The sequence below is a fragment of the Camelina sativa genome, chromosome 14 (assembly GCF_000633955.1).
Source record: "Camelina sativa cultivar DH55 chromosome 14, Cs, whole genome shotgun sequence".
In the NCBI taxonomy this organism is placed as follows: Eukaryota; Viridiplantae; Streptophyta; class Magnoliopsida; order Brassicales; family Brassicaceae; genus Camelina; species Camelina sativa.
In genome coordinates this window covers 11,657,224-11,676,321 of record NC_025698.1, presented here as the reverse complement: position 1 = coordinate 11,676,321, position 19,098 = coordinate 11,657,224, and the positions used below count along the sequence as shown (strand labels likewise).

General features: G+C 35.1%; 6 protein-coding genes and 1 pseudogene across 6 annotated transcripts in view; 5 read left to right on the top strand and 2 right to left on the bottom strand.

Moving 5' to 3' along the window:
- On the bottom strand, nucleotides 787-1,404 carry LOC104741046 (60S ribosomal protein L27a-2). The gene has a single exon (XM_010461815.2). The coding sequence runs from the start codon at nucleotides 1,361-1,363 to the stop codon at nucleotides 923-925; it is 441 nt and encodes a 146-aa protein (XP_010460117.1). The 5' UTR covers nucleotides 1,364-1,404; the 3' UTR covers nucleotides 787-922.
- Nucleotides 1,564-3,758, top strand: LOC104741045 (protein MAK16 homolog A). The gene is made up of 9 exons (XM_010461814.2): nucleotides 1,564-1,767; nucleotides 1,847-1,956; nucleotides 2,111-2,229; nucleotides 2,338-2,435; nucleotides 2,554-2,641; nucleotides 2,741-2,878; nucleotides 2,976-3,078; nucleotides 3,303-3,424; nucleotides 3,514-3,758. The coding sequence occupies exons 1-9, from the start codon at nucleotides 1,706-1,708 to the stop codon at nucleotides 3,562-3,564; spliced, it is 891 nt and encodes a 296-aa protein (XP_010460116.1). The 5' UTR covers nucleotides 1,564-1,705; the 3' UTR covers nucleotides 3,565-3,758.
- LOC104743482 lies at nucleotides 4,046-4,822 on the top strand. The gene has a single exon (XM_010464556.1). The coding sequence runs from the start codon at nucleotides 4,046-4,048 to the stop codon at nucleotides 4,820-4,822; it is 777 nt and encodes a 258-aa protein (XP_010462858.1).
- Nucleotides 6,103-7,647, top strand: LOC104743481 (annotated as a pseudogene).
- On the top strand, nucleotides 10,990-13,136 carry LOC104741044 (ubiquitin-conjugating enzyme E2 variant 1A). Its single transcript, XM_010461813.2, has 5 exons — nucleotides 10,990-11,143; nucleotides 11,390-11,533; nucleotides 12,341-12,466; nucleotides 12,563-12,689; nucleotides 12,894-13,136. Exons 1-5 carry the CDS (start codon nucleotides 11,117-11,119, stop codon nucleotides 12,947-12,949), a joined length of 480 nt encoding a protein of 159 aa, XP_010460115.1. The 5' UTR covers nucleotides 10,990-11,116; the 3' UTR covers nucleotides 12,950-13,136.
- LOC104741043 (probable peroxygenase 7) lies at nucleotides 14,275-15,579 on the top strand. Its single transcript, XM_019235680.1, has 5 exons — nucleotides 14,275-14,381; nucleotides 14,540-14,625; nucleotides 14,914-15,008; nucleotides 15,094-15,219; nucleotides 15,347-15,579. Exons 2-5 carry the CDS (start codon nucleotides 14,599-14,601, stop codon nucleotides 15,513-15,515), a joined length of 417 nt encoding a protein of 138 aa, XP_019091225.1. The 5' UTR covers nucleotides 14,275-14,381; nucleotides 14,540-14,598; the 3' UTR covers nucleotides 15,516-15,579.
- The window catches only part of LOC104743480 (mediator of RNA polymerase II transcription subunit 23-like), a 7,165-nt gene continuing 3,696 nt past the window's right edge, over nucleotides 15,630-19,098 (bottom strand). The window contains exons 11-18 of the mRNA XM_019235492.1: nucleotides 18,593-18,706; nucleotides 18,390-18,515; nucleotides 18,165-18,313; nucleotides 17,713-17,953; nucleotides 16,828-17,614; nucleotides 16,564-16,745; nucleotides 16,215-16,318; nucleotides 15,630-16,113 (exon numbers count right to left, since the gene is read on the bottom strand). Of these exons, the coding sequence (XP_019091037.1) occupies nucleotides 15,909-16,113; nucleotides 16,215-16,318; nucleotides 16,564-16,745; nucleotides 16,828-17,614; nucleotides 17,713-17,953; nucleotides 18,165-18,313; nucleotides 18,390-18,515; nucleotides 18,593-18,706 (1,908 nt within the window). The 3' untranslated portion in view covers nucleotides 15,630-15,908. The remainder of the gene's footprint in view (nucleotides 16,114-16,214; nucleotides 16,319-16,563; nucleotides 16,746-16,827; nucleotides 17,615-17,712; nucleotides 17,954-18,164; nucleotides 18,314-18,389; nucleotides 18,516-18,592; nucleotides 18,707-19,098) is intronic.

Sequence of the window (19,098 nt, the reverse complement as noted above, 5' to 3'; positions counted from 1 at the left end):
ACATTGGGTGTTACTATTTATCTGGTACACCTACTAGTCTTGTGCTCGGTCACAAGATGGAATTTGGTGTAAAAGTAGATTGTTTCTAATCCTAACATAAACACTCGCAAACATGATAAGCTTTGACACTGGTTATGATGCACGCGAATACAGGGCATATGGATATGAATGCAAACGGGGACAGTTCTTCAGACAAGTGTTCTGCTTTTAATCATCTATAGAACCAACTAGAACAGAGAGAGGTAAAGAAAAAATTCTTATCGTATGAGTATCCATTTAAGTTTCTGTGTATTAACACTCGGAAATGTTCAGGATTCACTAGAATAAGACAATGGGGAGGGGGAACAGATCAAGATGAAGAAACTGAAGAGATAAAATGTGATGAGAAGAAATATTCTATTCAGATGATGAAAACAATCAAAAGAAATGGTCACTGAACAAGTCATAGTACACTGGTAACAGCCAGAATGAACAATCAAAAAAAACAATCATGGTGGATTCCTAGATCGATCAAGCTAAAACTTTGTTATAAGAATCAAAACACTTCTGTGACATGTGAGTTTAAGGTTTACTACACATACATTAATATCATCCTTCAAAACAAACACGACTTGAGTTCATGACATCTAATGCAACTAAAACTTCTAAAATGAACAAACTTTGGTGTCTGAAATTACTCAATTCAACAACGATGCAAGAAAAATACAGACTAATGCAAGGCAATGATCTCAAGAACATAAAACAATAAACAAACCAAAAATGAGATGCAAAAACAAAATTCCCAAATAACACAGGAGAAATTATATAATCCATAACCATTGATTAAAAGATCTCTCAATTCCAAAAAAATCCAACAAAGCTGAGTTCCAAAAAACTTGACAATAATATTAATTAAAAAGAAGAGACTTTCAACTTTTAAAACCTAAGCAGTGAGGACGACGGCGCCGCCAGCTTCCTTAATCTTCTTCTCAGCAGTCTTAGAGATAAGCTTAGCCTTCACAACGAAGGGCTTGTTCTCTGGCAAATGACCTTTTCCCAAAACCTTGAAGAACCCATGCTGCGTCACATCAATCAACGGAACATTGTCTTTGCTCGATTTCGCCTTCACGTCCTCGGGCACAAGCGACCAGAGCTTGTCGAGGTTGACGATAGGGCAGAAGAACTTGTTACGGAGCTTGTGAAAGTACCTCATACCTACTTTGCCGAAGTAACCTGGATGGTACTTGTCGAAGAGGATACGGTGGTGATGCATACCTCCAGCGTTACCACGACCTCCTGGATGCTTGCGATGCTTTCCGATACGTCCATGACCGGCGCTGACGTGTCCTCTCTTCTTCCTGTTCTTCTTCAACGCCGTCGCCATTTCTGAGTTTTTGAGATCTTTAGGGTTTTTTTTCTGGTGAAATGTGAAAGGAGGGTTTTTATATAAAGAGATGCCGGCTAGGGTTTTTTTTTAGAGGAGATACAAAGAAAGGGCCTTTTGGGCCTTTTAATAAGTTGGGCCTTGTTTTATAATCCGATCCATGAGGCCCAATAGACTTTATCCCTAATATCAAAATTGAGTGGTTCGTTCTCTCACTTCGGAATCGACGACAGTTGATCGCCGCCGATCCTTTCTTCTTCTTCCTCTCTCATAAACCCTAAAATCCCCGCCGAAGCTTAAACCTTTTTACCAGAGTTTCAAGCTTTTTTTTCACCGGGAAAGATGCAGCACGATGAGGTTATATGGCAGGTCATTAGGCACAAGCACTGCAGTTACATGGCCAAGTATGTCTTCAAATTACTCACCTTTTTCCATCTGAGGTGTATCTCAATTTGTTGATGGGTTTTTGTTTTGTTATTGTAGAATCGAAACTGGAATCTTCTGTAGAAACCAATATAATGTAACGGGAATCTGTAATCGAAGCTCTTGCCCTCTTGCCAATAGCAGATACGCTACTATCAGAGACCATGATGGTAATTTTGTTTTCAATATCTGTATCAAATTGGATTTTATAAAAAAGAGTTAACCTTTTGAGATGTGATGTTGTGTGTTGGAATAGTTAAGGATTGGGTTTTGGTGTTGTGTGGTCTCTTACAATCTTTGTGTTGTTGTTGTTTTTCTATTCAGGAGTGTTTTATTTATATATGAAGACTATTGAGAGAGCTCACATGCCAAAGAACTTGTGGGAGAGAATTAAGCTGCCTAGAAACTATGAGAAAGCTCTTGAAATGATTGACAAACACTTGGTGAGCTTAAAGATCTTACCTGCTTTCTCAGCACTTCCTTCTTCTTCTAGCTTTGTGTAAGATCTGGGGGTTTAATACTCTTTTTTTTTCTGTTCTTGCGTGTGACAGTTGTACTGGCCCAAGTTGTTGCAGCATAAGGTTAAACAAAGGCTGACTAAAATGACTCAGATGCGTATTCGTATGAGAAAACTTGCTCTTAAAACAAGGTCTTGTCCTCTTCTGGTTTTTTTGTTTGTGGAGTTTGTGTATCTTGTTTGATTTACATGTGTCTAGTTCGCTTCTTGTTCTGATTAATTACTTGGTGTTTATGTATTCGAATGACAGAGAGGTAATAGTCCCTACGCCTAGGAGGGATATAAAGAGGGAGAGGAGAAATGAGGTCAAGGCTGAAAAAGCAGCTATGTTGGATAAGGTCACGATTTGTTTTTTTTCTTTTCTTTTGGGTTTAGATTTTTACTTGCTTCACTTTAGTTCTGAGGTTTTAATGATAGTGGTGGTTCTTTTTTTACAGGCTATTGAAACCGAGTTGTTAACTCGTTTGAAGACAGGCATTTATAATGACATATACAATTACCCTGAACCTCTGTTTAACAAAATTCTTGATGATGGAAAGGAAATTGTAAACGAGGTTGAAGAAGAAGACGAAGAGGTACTTCTGTATAAGCGCGCAAATTTGGTAGTAGTCCATCTAACCTAGATCCAAACGTCTTCTTACTGATCTTCTTTTGTTAAATTATATATCTCAGGTTGGAGTGATTGAATATGTTGAAGGCGATGACGAACTCGAGGAGGAGATGGAAGATATGGAAGACTTCTCTGGTTTTCCATCTAAGGAGTCTTACCTTGAAGGTGATGATCATGATAATATTCATCTTCCTCCTGTTTCTTACCTTTTCACTATTTTAACTCAAATATTGAACTTCATGCATTGGAATCTTGAGAAACTATACAACTCTTGTATTAGGTTTAAATGCATTTGAGTTGTTGGTGATCTCTTATAGAATTTTAATCAGTACATATATTTTTTATAAAAAATAATTCCTATCATTAACTCTCTCTCTCTTTCTCTACAGACTCAGATGATGAGGATGAAGATGATGCTGAGGAGCAAGTTGTGATTCATAAAAAGGGAAGAGCTTTAAAGAAGTCGGATGATAACGGAAAATCAAAGAAGAAATCAAGAGTAGTTGTCGAGGTGAGAATCCACAAACTTGGCTCTCATAATTCGCAAGCATATACTTTTGTCTCTGTTTTTCTTAGATATATGTGTGTATGTCTTTCAAGGTTGAGCAAGAAGATGGAGGCACAAGGGCCCTAAAAAGCCTCAAACTCTGAGAAAGATAAGTGAAAGTTTTTGATACTTTTTGATTAAAAGGGTAAAACTTTCTTCTTCAGTAGTTGTGAGAGGCCTTCGGTTTTGTTGTATGTTCGTCTTACATTTAAATTATGAAACCATTTATTTTCAAGTTACAAGATTATGTTTTGATATTGTTTACTGAAAACGGGAAAACAAGAGGCCTTTGTATGAATTTACAGTAAAACAAGTCAATTTTACAATTATACTACGTAGCCAAATAAAGGAAAAATATAGATATTACAGCAAATTACTTACTTGATAGACGCATTATTAGATTACAAATTATGAAAATGGACAATTAACATTTTTTAAACGGAGGAAAAATGGGAATTGATTAGACAAAAATAGAAAGAATCTATAGACAGTAATTATTATAAATACATGGTTTAACCACTGCATCAACACAAGCTTGAATAAGCCCTTGTGTGGAAGAAGAATCATAGTTCATAACTGACGAAGATGCCAAGATCTTTCTCTGATAAACACGATTCAGCAGCTGTGGAGGATCTTCTTTCACAAGCTAAAGATGGCTACGTTTTTGAACAAGTCGCCAAACTCAACTGCTCTGGCTTCTCCGACGACTCTGCTCTTCCCTCTAATCTCGAAACCCGTTCACGTCGTCTCAAGTCTCTTCCGGTTTCGTCTTCACCAAGGAGGCTTCTCTCTCACTCCAAGAGCATGACAAGTTACGCGGACAAGAAGAATCGTGGAAACGTTTCCTCTGTTTCTTCTTTTTCAAACCTAGCTAGAAACTCTTGTCCTTTGGATGCATCGGTTGAAGAAACCATGTTTTTCTCAGGATGCAATTGCAATCCGAATGTGAATACTACACGAGGTGGCGCCCTTGGAGATTTCTATGATTCTGGGAGAATTGGTTCGAGTTCAGCTAGGTTTTGTCAACAAGGTAAGATTCTGAATCCAACAACACAAACCCTGAACCTTCTTCCTAAAGAGAATTCAAGAATCACTTCATCTTCACTAACCTCCATTGAATTAGCTTCCCCATCGTCTTCTCTAAGACCGAAAGAAGGAATGAACAAATCGAAATCGAGGTTTTTAAGATCATGGTTTGATAAGCTATTCCTAGCACAAGCCATGGGTTGCTTACAGGGCAAGTCTTTATCCAAAATCAAAAGGACAAAAGAGAGCTGCAAAGAAGAAATTTATTGGGAAGAAGAATTCAAGAAGGCGAAGAAGAGAGTCACGAAGAAGGAATTTATAATTAATGATTTATGATTGGTTTCAAGTCCATAGATTTTTAACACGTACTACATGTCTACATTTATAATAATATTCAGGGATATGCATGATCAGCGCCATAAGAGCATGCAAACACTAACTAAGCTCTAAGCACAGTCATATATTAAAGAAAAAAAAGAAGGGAAACACTAAATTGCAAGAAAATACGAGCCTAGTAGTTCGGGTTACCTCAAACATACAATTGTACTTTTGGATACCAATTATCCTATATCGGTGAGGTCAACATAGGGAATTTTAAATCAATAGGCACAAATCCAGGATCAAAACGTAGTCTCTCCAAATGATAACATCGCACCCGCACCCGTGATTACACATTCGGGACTTAGAAATTAAGTTATGAAGATTTTGGAAGACTTCAAAAAAATCATTAAAAAGTGAATAAATGAATGATTGTTAAAGATTGTGATTTGTAATAACATAATAACACTAAACTTTAAATGAATAATCTTAGATTATTTTGTTTTAATTGAATAACACAAAAATTTAAATGACTTTTTACAAATCACAAACTAATAACACTAAACTTTAACAGAGTTTAACAAAATATTAACAACATATTCTACATAACTTTTAAAATCTTTAAAACTCTATTCAAATCTCAAACCAATAACCCCCGCTAAAGTTGTTTACCACTCAAAAAAAGAATACATGCAAACACTAGAGAGTACAGGGAATTATAAGTGAGGATTAAGTTAGAGTATTACCATCCCAATGGGTGCATTCCTCCTTCTCCTTCTTGTACTACTCGTCACTATCTACATGATCCAGTATTGTTATTTGTCTTTGCTCCGTGGAAGCAAGCGCTGCGCGCGGCTGATACTTGTAATATTTATAGTTTTTATAGAGGTTTTGGGAAATACATTTTTTTTTTCTTTCAATTTGTATTTTTTTGACTATTGATATTTAATTTTTAAAATTATAAAAAGGAAACTCGTTTGAAGATAATAAAAAGTAAATGTCCTACGAGTCAATTTTTGTAACTGTCCTACGTAGCAAAATAAAGGAATAAGATATACTTAAAGTAAATAACTGAGAATACGTATTCATGGAAAATGGAAAATTAACATTAATTTAACGTAGAGAAAAGGACATTTAGCAGACAAAAATAGAAAGATCTAAAGACGAGAACAAGTAATTATAAATGCATGGTCTAACTCCAACCACGAAAGCATTGAATTAGCAAAATCATAGTTTCATCGATCTATATCTCACACACACAAAAAAAGAACTCGAAACCCCTAAACCAACCGACGAAGATGTCAAGTTTTTTCTCTAGTAGAGACAATGCAGCTGTGGAGGATCTTCTTTCACAAGCAAAAGATGCTTACGTTCTTGAACAAATCGCCAAAATCAACTGCGCTGGTTTCTCCGACGATTCTGTTCTTCCCTCTAATCTCGAAACCCGTTTAAGTCGTCTCAAGTCTCTTCCGGTTTCTTCTTCCTCAAGGAAGATTCTCTCTACCTCCAAGAGCATAGAAAGTTACCTTGAGAAGAAGAATCGTGCAGGAAACGTTTCCTCTGTTTCTGCTTTTTCCAACCAAGTTGGAAAGTCTTCTTGTCCTTTGGATTCATCTGTCGAGGAAACACGGATATTCTCGGGTACCAAACGTACTCCGAGTCTCCGAGTGTGAGTTCACGAAGCGAGCTTGGAGAATCCTCAGGTTCTAGGAGAACCGGTTCGAGTAGTTCATCGAGATTCCCTCGTGGAAACGTGTCCTCTGTTTCTGCTCTTTCCAATTTCTCGGGAAAGTCTTGTCCTTTGGATTCATCTCTTGTAGAAACACAGATTCTCTCAGGAATCAAACATAATCCAAGAGTGCATTCACGAGGTGTGCTTGGAGATTTCTCAGATTCTGGGAGAATCGGTTCGAGTTCATCACGATATCCTCGTCAAGGTAATGTTTTGACCCTAAAACTTGTTCCTAAAGAAAAATCAAGAATCAGTTCACATTCATCCAATTACTCCACTGAGTTAGCTTCACCATCATCTGATCAAGACCAAAAAGAAGGAACGAAATTGAATACGAAGTTTCTATTTTCATGGTTTGATAAGTTAATTCCAGCACAAGTCATGGGTTGCTTAAGACATACTCCAAACAAATCATCACCAAACAGCAAAATAAAGACATCGGAGAGCAGCAACAAAGAAGTGTATTCGGAATTGGAAGAAAAATTGAGAAAGGAGCGGGAGTCATGCAAAGACACGGAGCGGGTGATACGAAAGGTAAAGAAAGCCCTCAAAAGGGTAAGGAGGTTGAACTCTGAATCCAAATTTGATCAACTACTAGGAATGTTGCTTTGACGACTAGTACTAGTTGTAATTTTCTCATGATCTTTTTTTATTTAGTTGATCTCTTGTAATCCAAAACATTTAGGCCATGAATGGATACTGTTTTTAAATTCAGTTTTTGGATTTAATTTTTGAAATTTAGATTTTAGTTTTAGATTTTGAAAAAATTAAAATGGTGAATCTAACAACAAAAAAAAATTTCCTAACTTTTAGGGAATCTAAAATATTAAAATCTTGATTGGTATGAAACAGGATTTTCAAAAGTATTCCCTTTTTTAGATTTTAATGGAATTTAAAACATTCTTTCTAAATCCTTATGATTCTAATATTACCTCGCCTTTGGTTTTAGTGTCGTGTCCGAGAAAAGATGGATTCTGATGGCGTGGCTTGTGCTGTCTTGGAGGAAAGAATCAACACTGGACTGAAGTATCTCGTTTCAGCGAGTTTAGACCAGAAAAAATGGGTTGAAACTAGGTTTAGGCGCAACATTTGGTTGATAGAAGTTGAGTAGATGTTTTGTTATCTTGCAACTTTGCATTAGGACCGTTGTATAGAGATATTTGCAGTATAAATATTTTTTTTATTTATATTTGTTGACATGAATTTCTTACCTTCACAAAATTAAAATTTTATTAGAGTAACATTTTATTCAACATTAAGGTTAATGGGATGTTGGTTATGTATCGATTATTATTATTGACAAAATAAAATATTTGCAGTATGAATAATTTTCCATATATATTTGTTGACATGAATTTCTTACCTTCACAAAATTAAAATTTCATTAGACCAACATTTTATGCAACATTAAGGTTAATGGGATGTTGGTTATGTATTGATTAATTAAGATATATATATATATATATATATATATATTAATTAGGTATATATTTTCATGATCATGCATCACCTAAGTAAAATTAACAATACACACAAGATAATGAATATGTCATCTATATCATTTTAAAATGCACTATAATCAACCTAATAATTTGGCCACAATGTTGATGTTAATATTTCAATACCTTTTCTTAAACTTGAACTTAGCAATTAAAATAACCAATTTTTCTCCAATTCATTAATGACAAGCCAAGTAATTACCATATCAGTAGCTAAATATGGTATCTACAAAAACATACAACAATTAGTTAAAAATTTGTAACTTTCAACTTAAAAAAATTGATTTGTCTAATCACCAACATCCTTATTTTGTGGATCATTTTGATTAATTTCTTTAAATATATGTAAAATAAAGAACTGAAAAGCATCAAGACGATGATTTAATACTCTCATATTACGAAAAATTATGATATTTTTTACAAAGGTTGGAAATAGAACTACTATATGTTTTGATATCGAAGGATCCATAACTCAAATTAGTTATCGAGTATGTTGTTTAACCATAATCAAAATGGATGCGAAAGGATTGATTCTCTAACCTCAATAAGAATATTTTAGCCACTAATACAAAGCTTAAAATCTAGTTTGAAAAATAACCATATATGACAAAGTCTTTTATCAGATATAGATATATAAATTCTTTATATATATAGAATTTTAAAATTTGTAACTACCAACTTAAGAAAATAGATTTGTCTACTTATAGTAATCACCATATCGATCATGTACTATCCAACTCATTAAAATAATATAAAATTGGTCAAACCAGATTAATTTTTTAAAATATATGTAAAATAAAGAAATGAAAAAGCATCAAGACAATAATTTAATATTCTCATGTTAAGAAAAATTATGATACTTTTACAAAGGTCTGAAAAAGAACTATTATATGTTTTGACAACGAAGTATCCATAGCTCAAATTAGTTATAGAACCTGTTGTTTAACCAAATTAGATATGGACTTCGACGTCGACTTCGACGGCAGCGTTGGAAGTGAAATATCTTTCTCCTCGCGGACGTCGTATTATTCAGTAGACTTTCAATCTCTTTCTCCTCGTAGGCGTCATATTATTCAGTAGACATAATGCTTTCAATAACGGCGCTAATCTCTCCTTTAAAGAGTTCTTTGAGAACCTCTTTTCCTTTTTATATCACTTCTTTCTATATTTTTGAGACCATAGAAGTAATGGATGTTCCAACTTTTTTATCATGATTGGAAAAATTGAATTTCAAATTCGCTAAGGCGGAGAGGAAGAAGAAAATATATACGACAAAGTCTTTTACCAAATATAAATATATATAAATCTTTTTTTCATCAATATATATATATATATATAATTTTAAAATTTGTAATAGATTTGTATACTTATATAGTAATCACCATGTTGATCATGTACTTTCCAAGTCATGAAAATAATATAAAACTGGTCAAACCAGATTATTTTTTAAAAAAATATATGTAAAATAGAGAAATGAAAAAACATCAAAACAATGATTCTCATGTTACGAAAAATTATGCTATTTTTACAAAGGTTGGAAAAAGAACTAATATATATTTTGATAACGAAGTATCCATTATCCATAATTCAAATTAGATATCTAACATATTGTTTAACCATAATCAAAATAGATTCGAAAGGATTGATTCTCTAACCTCAATAAAAAAAATTTAGCCACTAATACAAAGCTTAAAATTTAGTTTGAAAAATAATCATATATGACAAAGTCTTTTTTTTTTGTGAAAATATGACAAAGTCTTTTATCAAAAATATAAATATATAAAAATGGGTCAACAAATATATTAAAATATATTTATAGAATTTTAAAATTTGAAAGAGATTTATGTTTTATTATTTTCCTTATCTATCTTAACATTTTTGAAGTACATTTTTGTGCCATCCTCTCTTATCTTTGTATCCAAACAAGTCTCAACTAAATTCTCTACAATCGTTACAACCAAACACAATTATTTCTTTGTTTGATAATATTAATTTCCTAAAATATATCTATCTAATTTAAATCAATATGTTAGATTAAAATATAATTCGCCTTTCATTTTTATTTAATCTTATATTTAATTATTTTAATTACTATTTAATACTTAAAGTTAATAAAATTTTAGATTTTTTTTCAGCATATAATGTGATTTGAATTTTTATAAACGAATATATATTAAAAATTGTCTTAGGATATTTGTAACCAAACAAGTATATCCACATATAGAGCTCGGAATACATTTTTGGAGTACAATAGAGTGCCATCACTTTTTGCCAACTTCGGGTCGGGTTTTTAACTTATAACCGATTCAATTATCCGGATTCTCCTTACGATTACCAAATATTTTGGGCCGGTTTTTAATCCATAGCGTACTTATTTACATCCAATTAATGTCAATTAATGCCTATTGTATCTTAGGAAAAATCTAATTTGCATGCCAAATTTTTAGGGTCGAGTTTGATAAAAAGAATTGATAACCCAAATTATGTAATCACATCCTCTTAATCACATCCCTATAATATAGCAACTAATTCAAGATGAATACATCATAGGAAATATCTAATTTGCGTTAAATAAACGATTACATATTTGGTAAGATCTTATTAGCTTTAAATGTAAACTATTAATCCAATAATATCAATTGAGAATCATAATAAGAATATGCCAGATCATTTATTCATAAATCATAACTAACAAATCGTAAAATGTATATTCTCAACTTGCGAATTAAGAGTTTCTACAAAACTCTACCTACAAACGTTAACAGTATATATATCAACAAAATAATATACTCGTGATGTATTATGGGGTAAAACCTAGTTATAGACTATATTTATAACCAAAACATTTAAAATAAATACATTATAAGAAAAAGAAAAGTGCCTTTTCTTTTTTTTAGTGAACAAAAAAAAGGCACTTTCTCTTAATAATAAGGAATCCCAATTATTAGTAATTCTTTTTCTATCGAAAGCCTTTCTTCTTCTTCTTCTTCTTCTTCTTCTTCTGCTTAAAACAGTACTCTCTCTCTCTCTCACACCTAACCCTAATTAATTGTTCCTGAGATTCATATCTACGATCCGGCGATGAGTTCGGCGGAGGAAGCCAAGGTCNGCAAGGGCAGAGCAACAAAGTTTGTGAAAGTGGGAAATATTAGTTTTATTTTTTTTTTTTTTTTTTTTTTTTTTTTTTTTTTTTTGTATCGAATCGATTTGCAATAGTTTTTGTTTCTCGAGCTTCTTATTATAATCAGAATGAATGTGACCGGATCCATGTTCTTGATTATCTCTGATCTAATTGGAAATGATTGAATTTGGGTGGTGATATAATCTAATTGGATTTTTGTGTTTGGTATAATGATAGTTCCGAGGAATTTTAGATTGTTGGAAGAGCTTGAAAGAGGTGAGAAAGGTATTGGAGATGGCACTGTCAGCTATGGAATGGATGATGCTGATGATATTTATATGCAATCTTGGACTGGCACCATTCTTGGCCCTCCTAATGTATGTCTCTCTCTCTCTCTCTCTCTCTCTCTGTCTTTGTGTGTCCTCTCACCTGGTTTAGTTTTTATCTGTGTTTTGATGGAGTAAATTTGCAATCTTTTTAACATTTTTAGGAGATAATTTGGTTTGGATTGGATTTTTAGTGTTCATACATTTTTGGAGTTTTCTTCTACATTTTGTCCCTCTTTTTTTGGGTAATAGTGCTACTAGTTGTCTGGCTTTTACTTGAATTGATATATATGTTAGCTGTGTTATCGTTAAGACCCTTTACTTCAAATTGTCTGTATTTACATATTTTGAATACTATTGATTAGAGTGGACAAAAAAAGAAGAAGGAAATTGTTCTTTTGTGCTTTTTGGATTCTGAGAAAATTGATGTTTTTTTCTTTTGATGAATGAATATTTAGACTGCATATGAAGGGATGATCTTCCAGCTGAAGCTGTTCTGTGTTTGATGGAGTAAAGATTCAATTTTTAACATCTTTAGGAGAGAATTGTTAGATAGGTGTACATACATTTTTGGATATGATTTGGAGTTTTCTTCTACTTTTTGTCCCTCTGTTTTGGGTGATAGTGCTAATAGTAATAGTTTTCTGGCTTTTTCTCGAATTGATATATAACTGTTAGCTGTGTTATCTATTAGACCCTTTACTCCAAATTGTCTGTAGTTACATTTTTTATTACTACTATTGATTAGAGTGGACCAAAGAAAGAAGGAGAGTCTTGGTTTGTGCTTTTTAGATTCTGAGAAGATTGATGTTTTTTTTTTTTTTTTTTAATTTTTGTGTGGTGATGAATGAAAATCAGACTGCATATGAAGGGAAAATCTTCCAGCTCAAGCTTTTCTGTGGTAAGGAATACCCAGAGAGTCCACCGACTGTAAGGTTCCAGACCCGGATTAACATGGCTTGTGTTAACCCTGAAAGTGGAGTGGTAATCACCCCTTTGACATCTTTGCTTGCTGGTATATATGTGTGGCTGTGGATATTTGCTTATTCTATAACAAGTTGTATCGAAATGTAAAATCAGGTTGAACCGAGTCTCTTCCCTATGCTCACTAACTGGCGGCGAGAATATACAATGGAGGACATACTGGTTAAGCTGAAAAAAGAAATGATGACTTCGCATAACCGGAAGCTAGCTCAACCCCCGGAAGGTACATTTCTGTAGTTACAAAACCCAAATGCGGTTTACAATTACTGTCATGGATTGATGGGGATGACTGGATGAGATATCGCTTTCTGTTTTGAACCCCTTTGATAGACAAACTTGGACATTAGTTGGATTACTTGGATTGAGAATGTTTGTTTTTGAGACGTTTTTAGACCATCAGTCTCTAATCAAAGTCTTGTTTCCCCAGGTAACGAGGAAGCTCGGGCAGATCCAAAGGGACCAGCTAAATGTTGCGTGATGTGAAGAGAGGTTTGGGGGAAATCAGCAATTTGTATTAATATTAATAGAAGGAACAGTGTACTGTATATAAACATCATTTGAAGCTTTGAAATTGCCTACAGACTTCCTAATGTTATAGTCTTGTTTGAGAATACATATATGTCCGTCAAAAACAGCTGATGATTATCTGAATAAACTTTCTCTTTTTTTTTTTTTTTTTTTTTTTGACAATCAAACCTTAACTCTTCTTTTTTAAGTTGTTACTTTGGATGCCCCAGTTTGCTGTGGAAAAAATAGGGTTGTTTTTTTTTTTGCTGCTGTTGGTGAGACACTGATGAAGACAGAGGTAATAATTGATTATTGTAATTAGTTATAGATTTAGGAATTTTAAGACGACCAGTCAGCAAAATAATCATCATCTCACCACACCACCCTACTTAGTTGCCAACATGCTGTATGTCTTTGATTTTGGAACAGTACCTTAAAAATGGATTTTGAACATTTTAAGTTCCACCAAGATTGAGAACCAAAAAATTTCAAATGGTGAATAGTAAGTTAGCTATTAATATCCCGATTAAAAAAAGTAGTAATGATATAACCTAATGAAATCCAAAGACGAGAAACTGAATAATCATGCAAATATAATAGGGAGAAGATTTAATGTCAGATGGATGAATGGACAAGGAGAATTGGAGTAGAGATGGGTACCGTGTAATCGAAGAAAGAGAAAATAGTGAATTAAAAATGGAAAGTAACAAGAAATAGAAAAATGTAAGAGACTCACACTTTCTGATCCTTTTGGTATAAAATGAGTAACGCGTCTACGCATGACAATACATGTCCAATACACATAAATAAAGAGGACACACACAAATGCCTCTGTCCACACTTTATTTCGGTTCGGATCTTTGTTTATGTGTAGCTAAACACCTAACGAATAGCTCCTAAGCTAATATAAGAAAGCTTATGTTAGTTTTAGTGTTCTGTCATCTCACTCATCCGCATCTTTGATATATTTCTCATGTCTCATCGGGCTGGATCGCCTTCTTCTGCTTCCCCCAAATCGTCCAAAGGTAAATGTATGCATGGTTTTAGCATGCGCCACTACATTAATTTGAACATGGCTCTAATTTTTTATATATATATAATTGTGTAAATTTGAAAATTGAAATATGCATATAATATAATTAGGGTCTACAATTTTTGAAAATGGTTTGGTAACACATCAATTATACGTTTAATAAAAATATACATAAGATCCATAAATAGGATGAAATGTTCCTAATATATTGTTTCTTTTAATCTTTTATTTTTTGGGAAAAGTTAAATGTGATTTTTTTTTTCTTATTGTAAGTCGAAAGAAAGGGTCATGAAGGAAGGACAGCATTGGAGAAACATGTGGCCTTCTTCGACAGGAACGGAGACGGCGTCGTATATCCGTGGGAAACCTACCAAGGTATAAAACATACACAACTAATTAAGTGAAATTTTTTGGACCAAAAAGTACGAAGTAATTAAAATTTATGAATTAAGATTTTTGATGTGTTGCTTATTCTTATGTTTAATATCAAAACACATTTCTTTCGTTGTGATGTATAACCAAAAAAAAAAAAGGATTTAGAGCGCTTGGGACAGGGCGTCTCACGTCGGCTATTGTTGCTATCTTCGTCAACATGGGACTCAGCGGGAAAACTCGTCCGGTATCAATCCATAATGATTTATCTCTTCTTTCTTTCTTTTTTTTTCTCCACTCTCGGTTTTGCAATGCGATCAAGCAATATCATACTATTAAGTTGGGAAATAAAAATGGTAACGGCTAAATCGAATCTACTAATGAAACAGATGGGAATGAGTATATTTGGTTAGGTTGTTGATTTGATTTGTTTCTAGGTTTGATTTTAATTTGTAAACAATCTATTTTACACTATTAGGATGTAGCTTATACTATATATTGTTTTTGAAGCCATTGTGTGAATGTTATTAAGTAGGGAAAGGGATTCTCGCCGTTGTTTCCAATAGAAGTGAAGAATAGTCGTTTTGGCATTCATGGTAGTGATACCAACGTCTACGACAAGGATGGAAGGTTTTTACATGATCTTCTTTGACATCTTAAATTACAACATACAACTTCACAAATGTCGTTATTGTATTCTTCCTAATTACTACAGATTTGTGGAATCAAAATTCGAGGAGATATTCAAGAAGCATGCTCGTAAACATAAAGATGCTCTCACTTCAAAGGAAATTAAACAATTGCTTAAGACGAACAGAGAACCTAACGACTTGAATGGATGGTTCGTTCGTTGTTTCTCTAGCTATCTTGCTAAATTTTTCCTACCAAATTAAAAATTATAGTCACAACAACGTAGTAAGTACCGTGGCACGATATTTGCTTATACTTGCGAATATATAAATGAACAGGGTTTCAGCTCTTTTGGAATGGAAACTATTACATAACTTGGCCAAAGACAAAAATGGGTTGTTGACGAAAGATGCAGTAAGAGGCGTCTACGATGGCAGCCTTTTCACACAACTGGAGAAACAAAGATCATCATCTTCTTCTCGTGGCAAGAAACAAAAGCTACCTTAAAATGTTTACAACCATTTCATTATTTATGTTTATGTGAATCTTCTTACATTACTATTATATACTTTTTTACTATGAATATTTATACAATTATTGTGTAATATTGTACAACACCGATTTATATAAGTTTATGAATTATATCATCCAAATTCATTACAACACTTTGTCAAAATAAAGTATTTAAATTACTTAAGGCCGCTTTATCATCTAAAGATAGTTTAAATTCTAAATTTCATAAATAAGAGAAACAAAATGTTATATACACAATATAAACAAAACAAGTTGTAGACCATGAACCAAATTTACCAGATGTGAAATAAACAATCTTCTGTGCTTCTATTGCTCTACGACTTTATCTCCACCCAGGGCACACATTATCATCATCTGAGTGCTTTATTAAGAGGTGTTGGTCTTTGCAGTATTCTGATGAGCAGCTGCGTATATAGAAAAATTGGGGTCGGTTTTGAGGTGAGCGAGAAGGTGCTGTACATCTGGTCGGAGAGAATCTGCTACTCTTCCGATTAACACCAAGATGTCTGGTCTCGGCTTGCTGTTAGTTTGAACAGCTCCCCCTTGTCCCTCGTAGTGAATAATATGGTGTCTGCAATAATTGACATCTAAATCATCCAAACAAATCCTCACAAGATAATATGTTGCAGGGGAAAGTTTCCAGCGCCTTATAAAGAAAACATAGAAGCTTACAAGAAATCAATAAGATCTGCAATCTGGGATGCTTCAACAGGGGCTGTTGTCTGTGCGTTCTTTCCAAACACATCGACCAATGCGCTTAAGAGAAGGGCTAGCGTCTGTTGAAAAACAAAAAATGATCACCAAAGTCAAGTTACTAGAAATGGAAAAATTGTTCTAGTTATGTTGTCTACACGAGAAACTATGTATTAACATGCTAGAAGATGGCAACTATATAATATTTCAAGTTTTATCCAGCCATTGATATAAAATTTAATATGAACAGAATGTTACATAGACTCTCACAAGCATATACTTGAAATGACTGACCACTTTCATCATATGGGTACAGCAATAAGAGTACCTTGTTAAAGAGCGTATGTGTGTTGGCGAGCCTCGGAAGCAGTGGCCCCATAATACGGAATACAACTCTGAGCATTGCAACAGATGTCACAGGTCGGAGATTCGTGATGATGTTATTCGTGCCATCAAGCCATTCTTGTGGGAGATTGCTGAAGAAAGCATGAAGCAAGGCGACTGTATTTCCTGGAAGAAGACACAGCGAGACACATGTAAAAAGCAAAATCCAAACAAACATCCACATATAGATCCAGTAGCTATAGCGTACCTATGGCAGTAGAGGTGTTGTCCTGAGCAGCCCATGTAGGATCCATCAAAGCGTATCCAAGAGCCGAGTCTATTTCACCTTGTGATCTCGTCCCGTCCTTAAGCCACCATGTTTCCCTTATCACACGTGATGCCTCCGAGTAAAGCTGCGTGTGAAAATCCGGAGGGAGCTGAGCCAACAAGAGCCCACAAGCTTGAATCAACAGACACGACAGTTGCTGACATGTATAACCGCTTCTAGAGACAAAGCTCGCCGTGTTGATACCAGGAATCAGACAAGTGGACCGGCCAGCGCTCATGGAGTCCGTGCTCCCTCCTGAGGGAGACGTAGGCAGTACTGAACCTTGCCCCACCCCGTTTGCAGCGCCCTGGAACCCGTTTCCAGATTGAATGAGAGTCGATTGTATGTTGACAATTATCTGGACAAGCGAAGAGACAATCTGAGCAGCGGAGACGGGAAGCGAGAGGATCTCGATCACGGCCGTCTCAAGAACCAATTGAGTGTAAGTTCCTGGATCCTGTATCTGATAGAATGCTTTCTGGCCCTCAGAGGCGTTTGCTGGTCCAGGCTGAGATGTTCCTGGAGTTTTTCCATGAGGAGGTCTCGCTGAGCTGTTTAAGATGTCTGCCATTGAGCCAGACCTCGAGCTGCAGTTGCTGCTGCTGCTAAGTGGAGGTATAACGTTGTTTACGAGATTAAGCAGAAGAGTGGCGAAGTAATCTAGAGGTGGGCATACAGCGGCACCGGCTGGGCTAATGTACTGCGGGAATGATTCAGAGAATGGAATCTGCGGAAATGTCAAAAGAGTTGTTACGTTCTGTTTAATAAACTGTGGAAACAGTTACGGTCGAAGGTATCTAGACAGAATGGTGAAAAACAAAATACCTTGCTGAGATCAAGTACTTTGAGCATGCGCAGAACAAGTTTCCCAGGAAGATGACCATAGAAATAGGCGAGTGTGTCACGAACAAACGTGAATCTGAGAGGATGGTAAGCTAGAAAATGCGAGTGCAATAGCAAAAGATTATCAGCTTGCTCCATCGCATTGTTCTCGATGAGCCTGTACACCACTAGTGGGATAACTGGAAGCAAACGCGCGGCAATATCATCCAAGAACGTCGGATACCTGCGTTCAAGACAATGAAAAGGCAAGACATTTTACCAGAATGTAACACAAACTAACCAAATACAAATAAAAAAAAAATCACACAATTCCTGGTCACACACATTCATGGTTGGATGCCAACAAAACCCATCAAACAATCAAAGCCATGTGATTAAGGGGATTTTTGTTAGGACTCAGTTATTTTGACGTTGAAATGGGCTAGATATAGTACCTGTCCTTCCAAGAAAGATGGTTACCAAGGGCCTTCTGCAAGTCATTTCGTTTGAACACCTGTGTGATAAGCCAGTGCTCAGGAGACCCACGGTTTTGGCAGTAGTTTTTAATCCTCAGCAGAAGGTCTGGCGTTTTAAGTAAGCTCATCTGTAAACAAATTCAAAAAAATAATTGTATAATTTCTGTGATCTTAAGCTTCTTTCACTTAAAAGCATGAACGTACTGCAATTATCAAGGCGTGCGGATCATCATCACGATCAATGAGCGCTAGAAGAAAAATGTCGAGAGGAAGCATTTCGTGTGTCCAGAAGAAAAATGCAAGATTTGCGCCTGCCTTGTCTAGAACTGCCTAAAAAATATCAGGATGCAATGTAAGAAGTTGGATTAAGCAAAAGTGAGGTCAATACTCTTCTGATAGACAGAAACCTCTAAAGATTGTCCTTGCTGAAGATCTACATGAATGTGGTGAAGCAAAACATCGACCAAAGTGTATATGTTAGCAGTGACTTCTTCAGGAGAAACTTCTCTCAGAACCCGTGCCTGATAATAATCGGTTAGAAGAGAAAATCATACCACTATCAATCAATTCACAAATATGAAGAGCTAAGCAAAGCAAACCAGATTTGCGCTGTTGATGTTATCAGCGTGGCCTTGCATCAGCAGACAAGCACCAGCACATAGATACTGGCGGTGTTGAGGAAAACTGTGACCGAGGTATGTCACAACGTACGCGGGTTCAGCAGATGGTGAGAGAAGCTGAGTGCACTGGTTTATCACAGTTGTTTCAGCCTGTTGCCACGCTTGAATTGATAGGCCCCTCTTGTCTACCCGTCCAACCAAAGTGTCACGGAGAAGGGTTGGAAAATGTCGCATCGTCTTCTCTGACCATGTATGCTGACTCGTCGCGAGTATTTGTTCCAACATGGTTTGCA